Source organism: Sarcophilus harrisii, chromosome 4 (genome assembly GCF_902635505.1).
Source record: "Sarcophilus harrisii chromosome 4, mSarHar1.11, whole genome shotgun sequence".
Lineage (NCBI taxonomy): Eukaryota > Metazoa > Chordata > Mammalia > Dasyuromorphia > Dasyuridae > Sarcophilus > Sarcophilus harrisii.
In genome coordinates, this window is record NC_045429.1 from 336093676 (window position 1) to 336112006 (window position 18331).

General features: G+C 36.3%; 1 protein-coding gene across 1 annotated transcript; it reads right to left on the reverse strand.

Moving 5' to 3' along the window:
• Positions 1–652: 652 nt before the first annotated feature.
• Positions 653–18109, reverse strand: LOC100932623 (keratin, type I cytoskeletal 20). The gene is made up of 8 exons (XM_003768246.3): positions 17666–18109; positions 12858–12940; positions 8866–9022; positions 8505–8666; positions 8286–8411; positions 6039–6259; positions 4429–4466; positions 653–2049 (listed from the first exon to the last, which is right to left on the reverse strand). Exons 1-8 carry the CDS (start codon positions 18062–18064, stop codon positions 1952–1954), a joined length of 1284 nt encoding a protein of 427 aa, XP_003768294.1. The 5' UTR covers positions 18065–18109; the 3' UTR covers positions 653–1951.
• Between the last annotated feature and the right edge of the window lie 222 nt (positions 18110–18331).

Here is an 18331-nt window from a genome sequence, read left to right on the forward strand (position 1 = left end):
TTTTTTAATAGATGAGGCAAGAAGAGCAAATGAATAAAATCATATTTCCCCCATTATCTTTTGTGGATATTGGAAATCAAAATTCTACCATCTAGTTCTTAGATCTCTTTGCATATTTGGACATATTCTTTGGAAATTAAGACTAGAGAAACTAGCTATCATAATTTAACAAGAATGGTAACGAAACCTATGCTATGGTGAAAAAGAATTGAATTGTAGAATTAGCTGAATCTAATAATAGGAAATTTATTAGGGATAAATGTAAAGCCTAACATAGGCTCAAAAAATCAACTTCCCTAGTAGAGGATGTAAAGGAGTGTATCTGATAAATGGATAATTAGAGGTAAATGAAAATGTTAACACCTGGTTATATCTGGTCAATGTTAGATAATATCAAGTTAATGTCAGCTGAGGATCAACATGTTTCTGCAAGAAATTAGTTACATTTAGAAAGGACATCACCAATCTTTGAAGCCCACACAAATGCACCATCTACAAAATGACCATCCTCAAACCTTCTGTTTGTTACAGAATAGTACAAGGAGTTCTCAGCACATCTAATCTATTTGTTGATAATACAACTTACCTCTAAGCATTGAAAAGAAAAGATAATAATATATACTCAGTTCATAAAACAAGATTTAATCATGAGTCACTGAATCATACTGTTTATTGATAAGAGTATAAAGAAAGTCATTATTTTACTTTGTGAAAGGCTGAAGTCTTTGATAATTTCTTAGATGCTCATTCCAAATATGATGAGCTACATTTGTAGATGGGGAGATTAAAATTGTCACCCCTACAATAGTGAGACAGAGCTCTGAGCCAATGGCACTTTATTAAGTGGTGCATAATCCCTTCTAATGAAGTGGACCTTAGATCTTCTTCAATATTTGAGATGCCTTCTCCTTCCAGGACCTTATTCTTATAGGGCTAGATGTTCAATCACTCAAGAACAACTATAGCAAACACACAATAATGTTATTGATTGACAGGTGATACATAAGCTAAAATAAACAAAGTAATATGTCAGCAGGGCCACAAGTTGGGTGAAGTAAGGAATATCTTCATTCAAGATAGGCAGGCTTCTCTTTAGGTTGGGCAAGAGGAAATAGTACAAGTTATTACAGTTAGTGACCTCAGATAAGAGCGATTGCTCCTATTGGATGAGGGATTGATATGGAAATACAAATATATTTTTGGGGACTTTCCATGTAGTTGTCACCTCTGCCATACTGGGCTTGGTCACTAAAACAAAGCAAAACATGGGTGGAGGGCCTTTAGTTAACTTCCTATAGTTAAGCAAGTGAACTTTGAATCTGCAGCTCATACCTCTGGGCCCTTATATAAGAAATTTGATATGATTCTACCAAATTGATTAATACTGGTTGGAATAGAATAGGGGTCCAAATAAATCATCTCTCACATAGACATGTGCAATGAGTCAAATTCTTAAAATATGCCATAGTAGATGACTTAGGGGTAGGAATAGAAATCTAATTCAGAAGAGATAGAAAGATCAAGATCTCTGAAATTCAGTGAGATTATTAGAGAAACAGTCATGATAAGAAAAGAGATTACAGAAAAATATTATATGAATTTTGGGAGGAAAAATGAAAGAGATTTGTCTTCATTTATGTTTGTATCTATAAAATTAGAGGATTTTTGTGATTAGAAGGTCTACAACTTTCAGTCAATGAAGATGCTTTTAAATTTCCTTGTACTGATTGTATGAATAATTATATTAAGTAATATTCTTGCAAATGTTTTGAATGAAGTATTTGGAGGGCATTTTGAAAAATCTCATAGAAGTGTATGATTAATGAGTTTCTTATCTCCTGTTACCATAAAACATTCACCAAGCTTGTTAAAAGGGAGTTTCTTAACAGAGCATTGTAAAGTTTGATCAAATTTTTCCAACTTGTTGATTCCACTTTCTTCTGGTAGCTGCTTATATATTCTCTTCTATTTCTTTGATTTGAGATGACACAACCTTGCCATCTACTACTTCTTCCACAACTGTCTTAATCTTCCGGGTTTTCTTTATATCTGTATGAAAGACACAGATGGAACTCGATTTTTATTCATGCATGTAAATAGAGCCATTTACATTTCTCTGTCTGTCTTTCTTTTTTCCATTTTCCTTCCTCCTTGTCTCTTTCTTTTTTCTTTCTTTCTCTTTCTCTTCCTCTGCCATTCTCTCTCTGTCTCTGCCTCTGTCTCTTTCATTAATGTTGGGGAATTCCTGCTATCAAAATTCCTTCCATCAATACAGATCATTGACAATTCCTATGTAAATTACTGTGCCAAATCATAGATCTGGGGAAGAACCTCAGAAGTCATCTATTCCAACTGTCTTATTTTACAGATGAGAAAACTGAAATGTTTAACTTCCTGCATCTGAGGCAAAATTTTGAACTCAAAACTCCTGACTTTACACCTAGCTCTTTCCATCATGCTAATTGCCTGGGGGCACTGAGGGGGATATGTCTTGCTCAAGATTACATAGTATTTGTTAGCAGTGGACCTGAACTCAAATCTATATAATTCCAAGGCTAGCCCCTCCATCCACTATGCCATCCACTATTCTCACCAACTCTATTACCAAATTTTAAGCTAACATTATTTTGTATTAATGTTCTTTAAAACTTTGGGCAGCTAGTAGCACAGTGGATAGAGGCTCAGTCTGGGACTCAATAAGACTCCTCTTCCTGAGTTCAAATCTGGCTTCAGACACTTCTTAACTGTGTGACCCTGGGCAAGTCTTTTAAAACTGTTTGCCTCAGTTTCTTCATCTGTAAAATGAGCTGGAGAAGGAAATAACTCCAAATAGGGTCACAAAGAATTGGACATGACTGAAACAACTCAACAACAATAAACTCCTTTAAAAGAGCTTTTAATTTACCATTCCAATTCACCCAGTTAGTTTTATATCATTTTAATTCATGTAATTACATGATCTTAATTAGTTGCTACAAAGAATAGCACTTCACTAATTTTGGAAACCTAATCGAATGTACCACCCAATTAATTACCATCCATCTACATAATGACTATGCACAAACCTTCCATCTGTTTACTAATTAATATGAGGAATCCCAAGTCTGCCTAATCCATTTACTTATATCTTAATAATGCTGGGTATTTTATGAGCAAGAACTGAAAAGATAGTTGCATTTAAATTAAATGCAATTTCTGTCTATCTATTGAGAGTTTTGATTGTATGTATACACATTTACATATAAATATGGATAAAAATATACTCATGTGTGCATAGATACACAATATAGGTATTTATAACAGGCACATATACATATGTATGCACACATGTAGACATAAACATAAATGTTATACATAGTTATACATAAAATTGTCACAGAAATCACCAGGTTAGATTTAGACATATATTTTAAAGATAGACTATTTCCTTGGTGTGGGTTATCACTTCCATATTGCAGATTGCAACCCTCCACACCTTAGAGTCTTAGAGAGTTGCTGTTCCTGAGAAATCCATCTCTTGACAGCAACCCAGGTATTGAGTCCTTCAAGACTGCTTTAGTCTATACTGGATTTTAGTCTAAACTTTTCCATAGTTTATAATCCAGTGGTTTAGTCTGTGAGAATCTATGGTCACCTGCATGCCAAAATGAGCCCCCAAGCATAAAACTTTAATGGAAAAGTTTTATAGATGAAGGCAAAAAATGCAGCAAGTTGTTGAATTTTATAGACCAACTCTCCTCTTAGGTTTATAATAATGGGAATAAAATACATATTCCAACCTAATCATTTCCTTTCAGAATCACAGAAAGCTCTAATGTATACTTTTCAATTTCTTCTTTTCCCCACTTCTTTTAAGGAGAAGTAAATTTTCTTCAGTGGGGTATGGTGGAGTGTCCTTTATATTATTTTCAAAAATGTCATATTTTGACAAAGTAGAATCAAGCTGTTTTCACATTGAACTGCATTTTTCCTGGATCTTTGTATGTTCCACAATAAAAAGTTTAGCAGAACCATAACTAGAAAATCTGGTGCCTGGGGAAAATTCATTTGTGAGGGTGGGTGTCACAGAGGATAATCTTTTCTGATTGATAGGACTTTCACTGAGAGAGGAGATGGCCCATTTCCTTTAGAATTTGGCTACAGATTCCAATGAATTCTGACTCTCTATTCTTCAGACCTTGGGAAGAGGCAAGGTAAAGGCTGTAGCAAAGAGGGAGTACAGAGTAGAGAAAGGCAGAGCTCTGTGCAGGGGCCAGACCTTAAGGTGATATAGTATTACATAGATCCTGAAGACCAGAGGACTATCATGGCTAAGAAGCCTGATTCAGCCCAGATAAAGTAAAAGTCCAAACTGCCCTAGGATAGTTTTTCTTTTAGAATTCAATGTTACAGGTAATGCATGTAAAAAGTAGAATGTAGAATAATTACCTTTTTCATCCATAGTGGCTAATTGGAAATTCTCAGATCTTTTTGGAAGAAATAAAAAGAAATAAAAACAAGTTTAGCATCATCCATACAATGGATCCTTCTTTTACCCTTTACATTTGAAATTATTGAATATTTTTAAGTGACCCCATATGATGTTCCCCTAGATTAATCCTAATTTTATAAACACATTTTGTTCTATCCTATAGAATGTCATATTGATGACCTTTCTTTAAGATAGCATTTCTGAACTTGGGTCCACAGATTCATAATAGATTTTTAAATAGATTTTGGGGGGGGGTGGGTCTGTGAACTTGGATGAGTAACATAAATCATATTTCTTCCTCAATAAAATCGAATTATAATCTTATGTATTTTATTTGATGCACTTAAAAACATTATTCTGAGGATTTCTTAGCCTTCATTAGACTGCTAAAAGGAGTCTGTGACACCCTCAAAATTTCATAATCCTTGGCTTAGGATGTTAATTTAGCAATATTTTCCAAGACTTTAAATTGTATATGTAGGTGTGTGTGTGTGTGTGTATAAAAGAGAAAGGGAGGGGGGCAGAAAGAAAGAGAGAGGGATAAGGGGAGAGGGAAGGAGGGAGAGAAGAAGAGGGAAAGGGAGAGGGAGAGGGAAAAGGAAGGAGAGAAGAGGAGGATGAGGAAAAGGAGGAGGAGGAAGAAAAGAAGAAGAAGAAAAGGAGGAGGAGGAGAAAGAGGAAGAGGAGAAGAACAATAACAAGAAGGGGAAGAAGGAGAAAAAAGGAGAAGAAGGAAGAAGAGGAAGAGGAGGAGGAAGCAGAGGTGAAGGAGGAGGAAGAAGAGAGGGAGGAGGAGGAACAGGAAGAAGAGAAGGACAAAGGAGAGGAAGAGGAGCAGGAAGAAAATGGAGGAGGAGGAAGAGGAGGAGGAAGGGAAAGGAAGGGGGAGGAGGAAAGCGATGGGAAGGAGGAAAGGGAAAAGGAGAAAAGGGGGAAGGAGGGGTGAGAAAAAGGGATAAAGGGGAGATGAAAGGGGGAAGCAAGGGAGGGGAGGGAAAAGGGAGGGAGGAAGAAGAAGAGGCCAGGTATAGGGGAAAGGGTGAGAATAAGGGGAAAGCAAGAGGGAGGGAGAGGAAAGGGAGGAGGAAAAGTGGGAAAGGGGAAAGGTGGGAAAGGGAAAAGGAAAGGGGGAAAAGAAGAAAAGGAAGAGGGAGGAGGAAGAAAAAGGAGAAGGGAAGGGAGGAGGAAGAAAAAGGAGAAGGGAAGGGAGGAGGAAGAAAAAGGGAAGGGGATAGAGAAAGGAGGAAGAAAATTGGGAGAGAAAGAGAATATAACAGAGATCTGTAAAGGGATAGGGATAGGAGACTATTGGTTTTAATGTCTTTTCAATAGTTCTTTTACTTTTAGATACAATAGTTTCCTTGAAAATGGTTTATGTTAAATTTTATTCCAAGATACGCAATTTTCCTTAGAACTGAGCTTTAAGACACCTATGTCCCAAATTGTGCCGGGTCTGATAAGCTTTAAGTCAGTGGAAGTCCTCTTCCTTCCCCTTTAAGTACAGCTACTTCAAGACAGTTTCCTTTGCGGCAGAGGATACTGACTGATTCCAGACGGGATGGCTAACCTGACATCCTCTCCTTCCAGGAGGCGGCGATAAGTGGCAATTTCCATTTCCAGGCGGGTCTTGATATCAAGAAGGGCATTATATTCTTCATTTTGTCGTTCCATGTCAGACCGGACTTGCATCAGCTGAGCCTCTACAGAGCTTATTAATGCTTGAATCTGAGCCAGCTGTGCACCATAACGAGCATTGGTCTCTTCTAGGGCATGCTCAAAAGATGCTCTCTACAATCAATGGAGAAATACAAGATTTAATCCAAATAACATACTTGGCACTTTAAGGTCGACAAAGCCCTTTCCGCACAATAAAGCTGTAAAGTAGATCGTGCAGCCCTGATCTATGCTATGGGGCAGTTGGGCAGCACAAAGAAAGCTAATTTCCTTGGTCAATCAGTAATTACAGTGTTAGGATTCTAATCTAGATCTCTTGATTATTGCCAATACTTTTTCCTCATGGGATCCACAGAGGGATCTGAATAAATTTCAGAGGGTCTGTGAAGTTGGATGAGAAAAAAAAAATACATCTTTATATTCATTAACCTCTAACTGAGGCTTAGTGCTTCCTTCAGTTAAGAATGTAGGCAACAAACCATTATTGTGTGTGTGTTGTGTAGTGTACTGTATTGTTCTAAAAACAGGATCTCTGATTTTGTCACCAGTAGAAATCACAAATATTTTCATATCATGTTATAGTTATTAAAAATCTCAAAATATCATTTATCCTCATCACTACTTTGAAATTATTAGACCCATTTCTTGTTGTTATGAGAACCATAACTTCAGGAAGGTAATGCCATTACATGGAAGTGAGTTAGATTTAAGTGAGGGAGTAATTTCAATGTCACCAGCCTCATACACATGATTTCAGTCTTCCTATCTACAGATTTTTGCGTAATATAGTTGGCAAACTATCAGGGTTGGTAGGTTTTATCAGACTTCCATAAAGATCTGTGACATTAAAAAAAATTAAGATCTTATTTAATAAGACTTGGTTCTTGGAATGAGGGCTTTTTAAAGTTTGTTTTTAAAAAAGTTTAATTTTTGGAAAATAAAAATTATTTTAATTATCAGCAATGGTATTAATTATTATTATTGAGATTTATTTAAAAGTAATTTAAGACAAATACTTTAAATAATAATTATTATTTTAAATAATAAAAACCTCTTTCAATTGGTTAAATATGAACATATGGGCTAATACAGATCATTAAAATGTGCCAGGAGAGATTGTACTTATAAGCAATATTATAGTATACTATATTATGTCTTGAGAGATAGGGTATGTAGTCTAGAGAACTTGAGAATCAGGAAGAGCTGACTCTGACATATGGTACTTGGCCATAGGCCAATCATTTAATCTCTCTTTGCCTCAAGGAACATTCTAAGATTATAAATTATAAATGACTCATTTAAACTTCTTCAACTATGGGTCTCTACCCTATTTTTCATCATGTTACTGAATGGGGGGATACCTTTTATATGTATATACCTGGCATCATGTAAACATTTCTTGAGGGAAAAGGAGTCACAAATAGAGAAAGTTTAAGAAGCCCTGATATATTATATGGGACATTTGGGTGGCACAGTAAATAGACCACTGGCTTGGAATCAAGAAGACTCATCTTCACGAGTTCAAATCCAGCCTGGGATGTTTATTAGCTATGTGACTCTGGGCAAGTCATTTAAATCCCATTTGCCTCAATTTTCTCATCTATAAAAGTGATTGGAAGAGGAAATGGCAAAAATATATGTATACATGTGCAAGCATATCTATCTATTAGCATGAGAGATAGGATGGTGTAATGGAGAGAGGGCTGGTCTTGGAGTTAGGAGGAACTGAGTTCAAACCCTACCTTTGACATATACCTGTTGGTAAGCAAGTCTGTCTCTAAATTATAGATGAGTTGCCTATCTGCATTGGTGGAGGGCATACTAGGAGTTATTCACATCAATGACTTAATAGATCTGGAACAATAACTACAAAAATAGGTTACTACGGACAGCTATATGGTGTAGTGGATGGATCATCAGCTCTGGAGTGAGGAGGATCTGAATTCAATTCCATTCTGAAACATTTAGCACTTATTAGCTGTGTGACCATGGGCAAGTGACTTAATCCCCATTGCCTCTCAAAAACAAACAAACAAACAGACCAGAAATCAAAATAACAAAAACAAAATAGAGAAAAATAAGTCATTAGTATATACCAGATTATATTATGTTGCACAATATGATATCATATGCACATTACCGTACTATACTGGGTCTGGAGCTCTATCTCCAAGGTCTGGTAGTTGCGTCTCAGTTCCATCACTTGAACCTCACCGGTTTTTATCTCCTTGGTACTCACTTGGACCTCTTGTTGCAAACTTTCAATCTAAAAGTAAAAAGCAGAAAGAAAAAAAGAAAATCACTTAAGTTGCTCTATTTTGGGGGGGAAACCACCTGGAAATGTGATCTTTTTTCTCACTCTTTTCTCAAACTGTTCTTTGGCCTCCTGAAGATTCTTTTGTGCCATGATTTCATATTTCTGTCTCATTTCATTCATTATGGTTCCAAGGTCATGACTAGGAGCAGCATCCACTTCCACGTTGACAGTGTTACCCAATTGTCCTTTCAGGTTAGTGATCTCCTAAGAGAAACAACATCTCCATCAATTCTGTTCTGAAGTTTATTCTTATACCTCTATCCAGTTTGAGATGATAACCCAGTGACCTAAAGACCTCATCACATTAGACTTAAAGCTAAAAATGGATCAAAATGACTGAAACAGAAACATTATCAATCCCAATATCTCTTCTGTTGGGTCACATTTCTGATCTTTTCCTTACCTCCTGGTGGCTTTTTTTAAGGAAAAGCAGTTCTTCATTCAGATTTTCAATTTGTGTCTCCAAATCTGACTTCTGTAGGGTGAGATTATCAAAGACTTTATGCAGTCCCTTGACATCAGCCTCCACAGCCAATTTCATTCTAAGCTCAGTTTCATACCTGTAAGATAAGCAGAGTTGTAAAAGGCAGTTATGGCAGCTGGGGTAAGCGATTTGTCCTTTTGTAAGACAATTGTGAAGGGGAGAGTGGAAGAACATGGTGGAAAGTGACACTAAAGATGGACTTCAAATCTTGGATCCCAACAGGAAAGAAATATAGGGACATTGACCCATGGAGGATTGTGAAGTAATTGCTGGGGGGTATAGGTTAGGAAGAGCTACTGCAAGGGGAAAGTGGGGAAGGAAGTAAAACATATAGTAGCTTCCTATTTTAACTACTCTTGCTGAGGAGCTTAGTTGTTTCCACCTGTTGAAGGTATAGGTGCTTTCAACACCCTTGAATTTTTGGTACTCTTGATCAAAGACCTGCTTGCCTTGTCTTAGTTATAGCTCTGAAAAAAAACCAGTGTCATGCAAAAGTCAATTCCTTTTTTGGTTATTATCTTTGTGATTCAACTATAAAGTAATGAGGCTTTTTATTTTTGGAAGCTCCCCTGTATCTGTGTGGTGAATGAATGGATAGTGGATTGGGCCTGAAATTAGGAAGACCTGGTTCTAAGCCCCGCTCAGATACTTGATTAGCAATGTGAACCTATGCAATTTCCCTTAACCTCTATTTGCCTCTGTTCCCTCATCTGTAAAATGGGGAGAACAGCATCTATCTCCCAATGTTGTGGAGAATCAAGTAAGAGAATTAAAAAATACTTAGCATAGTGCTTGGCACATAGTAAGTGCTTTATAAATCATTATTGTTGTTGTTATTATTATTATTATATTAGTTTTCATCTCATCCATCCTGTTCCTGAAAAATAATTCTCCCTAATGTATACATGCATATTATCTTTGCTTGAAGCCCTCCAAGTGAGGGGGAATTCTCTACTTCCCAAGACAACATTCTGTGTTGGGCTAATGATAATTGTTAAGGAAAATTTCCCTTACATTCAGTTAAATTTGCCACTTTGAAACTTTTACCCATTTTTTTAAAGCACAACTTTCTAATGTGTCCTCCCTGTGAAGGCCTTTCAGATAAGGCTTCAAGTTAATGGCAATCAGTTGTATTACTATATTAATATACAATCTCTAATATAATGTGGTTCGATGATGTATGTGAATAAGGAAACATGGTTTTATTTTCATAGCGAAATCTCGCCCATGTGAACTATTTGGGGAAGGTGAGATCTCAAATATCAAAATCTCTGAATTACAAGCTCTTTTATGTTTCTGGAAAGAAAGAAAGTTACATGATAACTTTATTATATTTTAAAAGGAATAACAAGATGTATGTAATAGGTTTGTAGTTTCGTTTGCAATCATCTTTTTTATTGTGCCATATTATAGAAATACTTGCTTTATTCTATAAATTTAAAATAACTAAAACTTTTTTTTAAAGGAGAAATACAATTTTAAATAGAGGGGAGTTGGTAATGTTGATACTCCCAGAAGAGGCCTACTCAGATATTTCTTGATATACACAGAAAATAATGGAAGAAAATTCAGCAGGGAACTCAGGCAAGCAGGATAATTTTGTTTTTTTGTTGTTTGTTTTTTTCTTTTTTTAAATTTTCTTTTTTTTATTATAATAACTTTTTATTGACAGAACCCATTCCAGGATAATTTTTTACAACATTATCCCTTGCACCCACTTCTGTTCCGATTTTTCCCCCCTCTCCCTCCACTCCCTCCCCTAGATGGCAAGCAGTCCTATATATGTTGAATATGTCACAGTATATCCTAGATACAATATATGTGAAGCAGCATAATTTTGAAAGTAATGTGTGGAATTTATTATATACTTTTAAGAAAAGATAATAGTATGAAATGGAGATCTGTGATTTCATTTGGAATTCTTTTTGTATTTTTTTACATTTAGGAGAATACTTAATTTTGAGGGAATTAGTTCAGAATTTTAAAACATTAAATTAAAACAATAGTATAAATAATATAACATATAATATAACATGACAATAGAAGTAATAAAATAAATTAGATTAAAAATAAAAAAGGGAAATACAGTTTCACAAACTGCTTATAGTAAAATCTCTACTGGTAAAGGCTGTTAGGATTGATGCCCCATAGTCCTTTAAATGTGTTTCACAAATAGATAAAAATAATTTGTTCTGTACTTATATGCAGATTTTTTAAAAAGTTAATTAGTACTTCTAAAGTCCTGGAAGATTTTTTTCAGTCACTTATTTATACTTATAATATTCTTAGGGACAGGGATAGAGAATTGATTTGCGGTTTCAGTGGTTTAAGTAACTCCCAAATGAGGAAATTGTTTCCACCACTGAAGCTTATCACTTTCTCTATGACTGATGGTTGTAGAGAGTTGCCTATTGCCCCCAGAGAGAGGTTAAATGACTTGCCACATTTCAAATGGTCCATGTTAGAGCTAGGTCTTAAACCCCATATCTTTCTGGTTTTGATGCCAGCTCTCTATCCACTCTGTCCTATTATAATAATATTAGTATAATATCAATATCATTAATATTATATTAATAATATTAATCATATTATATTAATAATATTACTATAATAATAATTCCAAGATAATTCTGAGATAAATTTGGCCCACTTTAAAGCAAAATTTTAATTAATGTCAACTTTCAAATTAATAAAAAGGGAAGGGAGAGCATTTCTTTAGAGCTAGGCACTAGATAGTGCTTTTCTGTCTAGTAGAAAGAAAGCCCTGATTCCAATACTTAGTAACTATGTGATTCTTAGACAGTTATTGATTTCTCCAAGTGTTACTTTCTTGATTTGAAAAATGGAGGGTAATTACACATGCATTACTTTTATAAGGAGAATGCTTTGTAAATCTAAATGTGTTCAATAACCGTAAGCTAGTTCTTAAATCTTTAAATCTGCCCTTTTTGGGGGGAACTTTTGTTCTCTTGTTTGAAATTCAATATTTTTTCCTCAGTGTTTTGAGGTAGCTAAGTGGCACCATAATGCACAGTCCTGGAGTTAGGAAAATTCATCTTTTGAGTTCAAATCAGGTATCTGACCTTGGATAAATCATTTAACCCTTTTACCTCAGTTTCCTCATATGTCAAATAAGCTGGAAAAGGAAATGTCAAACTGTTCTAATATCTTTGCCCAAATGGGGTCATGAAGAGTTGTATAGCCTAAACAAGTTTTTCCCTCATTCCTCCTCCTTTTATAGTTCAGATTTGATAATATTTTAAGTCCATAGAAATCTTTCCTCATAATTCTATGAAGCAAGTATTATTTTCTCTATTTTGCTTTTGAGAAACTTGAGGCTTTGAGGTTGTGATTTGGTCAGGATTAGACAGATGGAGTAGAGTTTTAAATCTAGACTGTGGTCATTTGGGTATAAATACAAGGAGGTACCTTTTAATATAATTTAAAAAGAACTTTCTGATAGCTAGAGCTGTCCAGTAAGAAAATGGTTGCACTTCTGAGAGAGTGAGCGACCTGTCACCAAGAGTACAAATTCGATAACCCACTGCCAGGAATACTATATGAGATGCTTTTGCAATAGGTAAAAGATTGGGTTAGATGAAGTATAAGGTCACTTCTAACTCAGATTCTGTCTTTTCAGATAAACAGTTGCATGAAAGTTTGAGGAAACAAACTTCATTAAAACAGACTCTACACAATGTTCTCATAAACCCAATGGGCTCAGTTGTTCATTAAAAATTAGTTCTTGGGACAATTAGGTGGTACAGTGGATAGAACTAGAATCAGGAGGATCTGAGTTTAAATCCAATCTCAGAACTCATTAGTTGTTGTAATACTGGATAAATCACTTAATTTCAACTGCTTCAAAAAAAAATTCTTTAGAAAGGTTTCATAGTTGTGGTCATACTTACTTCATTCTGAAATCATCAGAGGCCAGTTTAGAGTTATCAAGCTGCAGGATACAAAAGGCATTGGCCTGCTGGGCATCTTTAATCTGAAAGAAAGAGAGGAAAAGGAAATAGACAAGTGATTAGAAACTTCCAAAAGTTAAATTTATTTAAATATAATTACCCTAAATTAGAGCCTGTTATTTTAGAGACAATAATCACATCAAGTGTTTTTAAAAAATACTTGGGAGCAGCTCAGGAAGATCTGAGTTCAAATTTTACCTCAGACACTTAATACTTACTAGCTGTGTGATCCTTGGCAAGTCACAACCCCAATTACCTTACCAAAAAAAAAAAGTGAAAGGAAATTGGTCTGAACTATTGAATGGCAATGTGTCCTAATGGATAGTTAGCATCAAAGCTAGAAAGAAGACCTGGATTCAAATTCTGCCTCTGATTATATATATATATATATATATATATATATATATTGAAATTCAGTATTTTTTCCTCAGTGTTTTTGGGTAGCTAAGTGGCACCATAGTGCACAGTCCTGGAGTTAGGAAAATTCATCAATTCCCATCCTAGAATATCAAACCTAAAGCTATAATGTCATACCTTATTTCAAATGCTTAAAAAGATGCAATGGCTCCCATTTACATCCACAAGCAAACATAAACACCTCTTTTTGGCATTTAAAAAGCCTGACAACCTGACTCCTTAACTTTTCAGTTTTCTCAAACTTCCTTCCATGCATACTAGGGTCCAGCTATGATGGCCACCTAACTCCCCACTGGCTGTCCATGCCTTTGCAATGGTCCTCTCATCTCCCCTACCCCCACCATCCAGTTTCCAGGTCTCTTTCCAGAAAGCTTAAATTCTACCTTCTTCAGGAAGCCTGTCTCAGTTCCTCCAGCTATTCTGAATATATCTTGTATGTTGATAGTTATTTACAAGCTGTCTCATATTATAAAGTAAAAGATTTAAGGGCAGGAGCTATGTTTTCCCTTCTGTTCATTCCTTAGTGCTTAATATAGTTAGTGCTTAATAAATACTTGTCAATTGATCTTGGTCCAAACCTGAGATTTCATTATCTACTATTAGCAACTCATGGGGTTCACCAAATGGCCCTTGAAAAGCTCATGTTCATAAAACTAAGTAAATCAGAAGCAGGGCTGGAACCCAGGATTTTCTGATAGATGAGACTGTCCCACCATCTATCACATCTCTATCCATATAGAGATATAGCTTGGCAAAGACCTGAGCTCAGATCTTATCTAGAATGCCAATTACCTATGTGACTGTGGGTCTGTTTCTGTAAACCCTGTGCCTAAGGTAGTACCTGGCACAGAGTAGGCACTCAGTGAATGCTAATTGGACAGATAAATAACTTAACTTCTCGGTGATCCATGGTAACTCTAAGACTGTAAAATAAAGAGGAATTGCCGGACTACTCAGGTAGAGGAAGTTTCCATAAACTGATGAAGTCACTAGTGGTCACTCCCTACTCCCAAAAGATTTTTTATATATATACATATATACATACATAATACTATATGCTATGCTATCATATATAGTTTTAAACTATTAAAACTCTCTAAGATTTTTGGGATACTCCATATATAAACACATATATAAATATGCATATTCTCCATTGTTACTTGCCACATATCTTTCATTTATATTTATCAATCTGCCCATGTACCTTTCTCTGTCCTCTCTCTGTATCTCTTTCTATGTCTCTGTCTCTCTCTCTGTCTCTCTTTCGGTCTCTGTCTCTCTGTCATACTCTCTGTCTCACTCTGTTTCTGTCTCTCTGTCACTCTGTCTTTGTCTCTCTATCTCTGTCTCTCTGTCATTCTGAATCTCTGTCTCACTTTGTCTCTGTCACTCTGTCTCTGTCACCCTGTTTCACTCTGTCACTGATTCTCTGTCTCTGTCTCTCTGTCTTTGTCTGTCTGTCTGTCTCTAGTCTTTCTTATGGAATTCAATTTAATCTCCCAAAAGTCCTATAGATCAGAGTTAGCCTATATATTTGGATTCTCTACAAAGTTCATTCAAAAACTTATATGGAAAGAGGGTTTTGGGAGAGATGAATGATTTCCCCCACCCTAATTGTTTAAATAAAGGTATCCTTTCATAAGAATCCTGGAGACAGTGACCTGATAGTAGAGACAAAAATAAGAATGCCTTTGCCTGCTCTGGGAGGAGTCCTGAGTCCCCACCTGGACTCTCATAGGACATTTTTATTATAGTTGGGCCAAGTGACTCAACTAGCTGATGTCAGATATATGTTTAAAGAAGTAGACTGACTCACTGATAGATAACCTTTGCTTTAAGGAAAAATTATTCCCCAAAAGGAAAAAATAATGAAAAGAAATTTTCTGATTTGTTAATAGAGTGTTGCAAAGGCAAAGGCTTCCTGCCAGAATTATTGATGATCTAGTCAAAACCAAGATCTTTTTAGGGCTTCTTCTACTTAAGCAGTCCAGCAATTTCTCTTTAATGCCTATAATTAGAGTTACCATGGGTCACTGATAAGTTAGTTACTTATTTGTCCAACTAAAGAAGTTGGACAAAAATCTAAAGAAGATTTTAAGGATAGGGAGATCCCCATTTTTTCTTTGTACTGTAGCTTTTAAGGATAGGATTTGGAAATATCATAGGTAGAAGAAATATTGACTCAGAAGACTGAGGTTAATCCTACTTCTGCAGCTTCCTGCTTGTGTGAACCTTGGAATTGTTATCTTCATGGACCTCAGATTTGCTATTTGAAAAATGAATATAAATGATAGAATTCTGAGGCTTCATCTAACACTAGGGCTGTTAATATATTATCAAAAAATAAGAATAGAAAAAATACAATATTAATTTATAGTAATAACAGCTTATTATTGTTATAATTATTAAAAATGTGTTCATCTAGCACTTTACCCCTCAATTAAGCCTGTGAAGTAGATCATTCTTGTTTTACTGATAAGAAAACTAGAGCTCAGAAAAATTATATAATTGATTAATATTCATAAAGCCAGTAAGTATCTGAGATAGGATTTGAATCTGAATCTCAAATTCTAGCCATTGTGAGTCAATGCCTCCTACCTAATATTGCTGGAAAATCCCCCTAAAAGATCTGTAATGGTAACTAGGATAGGAGAATAGGCTTAAAATAAATTCAGGTATTATTAAGTCTTCTTCCAACCATGGCTAATCATTATCCATCCTTTTTTCCCCCATTCTCCCAACTCATATCTGGGGCATTATATTGATATTCATGTATATATACATGTATTCATTTATATAAATATTCAATATATTTGGTGTTCATGATATATGGGTATTCATTATATATATTGGTATTCATTTATATAAATGTTCATTACATATTGGTTTTCATGTATATGGATATTCAATATGTGTTGGTGTTCATTTATAAAGTTTCTGAGAATGAAGGAAGCCTCTGAAATTATTGGGGGAAAGTGGTATGAACAAGGTAATTAAGAGGCAGCTTCTGTCATGTTTTTCAAAATGTAGATCCATGAGAGAGGATTGTCCTATTCATTTAGGCCAAAGGAGTTAAAGTCACATAAGAAGTTACTCACAAAATAGGAAGATAATAATAGATTGAATTTAACTTGTCATTATCAGAGACAATATAGAAAAAAAAGCATGAAACAGTGGAAAGCATATTGATTCAGAAGTCACTTTTTGAACCTTGATTTCCTCATCTATATAAAGAAAATATTGGATTAGATGGTCTCTGAGGTCCCTTCTAGCTTAGATCTATGATTCTTGTTATTGCTTTCTATCCATCTCTCTGAGAAATCCCATGAATCTGATTTGCCTTAAAAAGTCACCACAGGGCATCTAGGTGGTGAAGAGGATAGAATGCTGGTCCTGGAGTCAGGAGGACCTTAGTTCAAATTGGACCTCAATTAATTATTAGCTGTGTGACCCTGGGGAAGTCACTTAACTCTTATTTGAGTGAGTGAGAGAGAGACAGACAGAGATATGGGAGAGAGACAAACAGACAGATAGAGGGAAATATGGGAGACACACACACACAGAGACAGAGAGACAGAGATATGAGAGAGATATGGGAGAGAGACAGAGACAGAGAGAAGGGGAGAGACAGAAAGAGAGAGTGAGAAAGAGAGAGGGAAAGAGAAAGAAAAAGAAAGGGAAGAAAGGAGAGACAGAGAGAAAGAGACAGAGACAGACAGACAGACAGAGAGACAGAGAAGAGAGCAGGGTGAGACAGAGACAGAGAGATATGGGAGATAGACAAAGATAGAGAGAGAGATATGGGGAAAAGAGACAGAGAGAAGAGAAGGAGGGGACAGAGAGAGCAACAGACAGACAGACACACAGAGAGAGAAGGGAGAGAGACAGAGAAGAGAAGGGGCAAGACAGAAAGACAAAGACAGAGAGATATGGGAGAGAGACAGAGACAAAGAAAGGGGGAGAGACAGAAAGAGAAGGAGAGGGAAAGATAGAGGGAAACAGAAAGAGAGAGAGGGAAGGAGAGAGAAAGAGAGACACACACACAGAAAGACAGACAGACACAGAAACAGACATACAGAGAAACATGGGAGAGAGACAGAGAGAGAGAAGAGAAGAGGGGGAGACAGACAGAGAAATGGGAAAGAGAGAGAAGAGAAGGGGGAAGACAGACACAGAGAGAGACACACACACAGAAAAAGACCGAGACAGACAGACACACACACACACACAGAAAGAGAGAGAGACAGACAGACACAGACAGACAGACAGACAGATTTGGGGAGACAGACAGACAGAGAGGAGAAAAGAAAAAGCCATCCAGCATCTCTCACCTGTTTTCGGAGATCTTCAATTGTTTTGAAATAGGAGCTGTAGTCCCGGGTCAGGATGGGAGAGCTCTTCTTATGCCATTCCCTGATCTGGGTTTCCAGCTGGGAGTTGGTCTGCTCCAGAGACCGTACCCTTTCCAAGTAGCTGGCTAGACGGTCATTCAGGTTCTGCATTGTGATTTTTTCATTGCCAACAGAGAAATCTTCACTGAGATTACGTTCATAAGTGGCCACTTGGCTGGTGCTTGAAATTCGGGTACCCTGACCTCCGGCCCCACCATAGACACTGGGAGAAGAGAAACCTTGTATAAACCCCTTCCTAAATGCTACCCCACTCATGACAAAACTGGGCTGATTAGTGAAGCTGTTGCTTCTATGGAAGCTTTTACGAGTGAAATCCATGATTGGTTTTGAGGACAGATACCTGGACCCTCTGGCTACCTCTGGTGGTGGAGTGAACTCTGCCTCCTGGAGATAAGGACTTTTATAGACTGGATGGACTCCGCCCCTGTGACAAGCTGACTTCCTGTGGTCCCCACGATCCACTCCTTACAAGTATCCTGAATTTGTCAATTCAAAACAACTCAGAGATGACCTCAGTCAATCTTTTCTTAGGGGTGGGGGTCAGCTAGGATATATAAATATATATATTTTAAACAAATTGGTAAT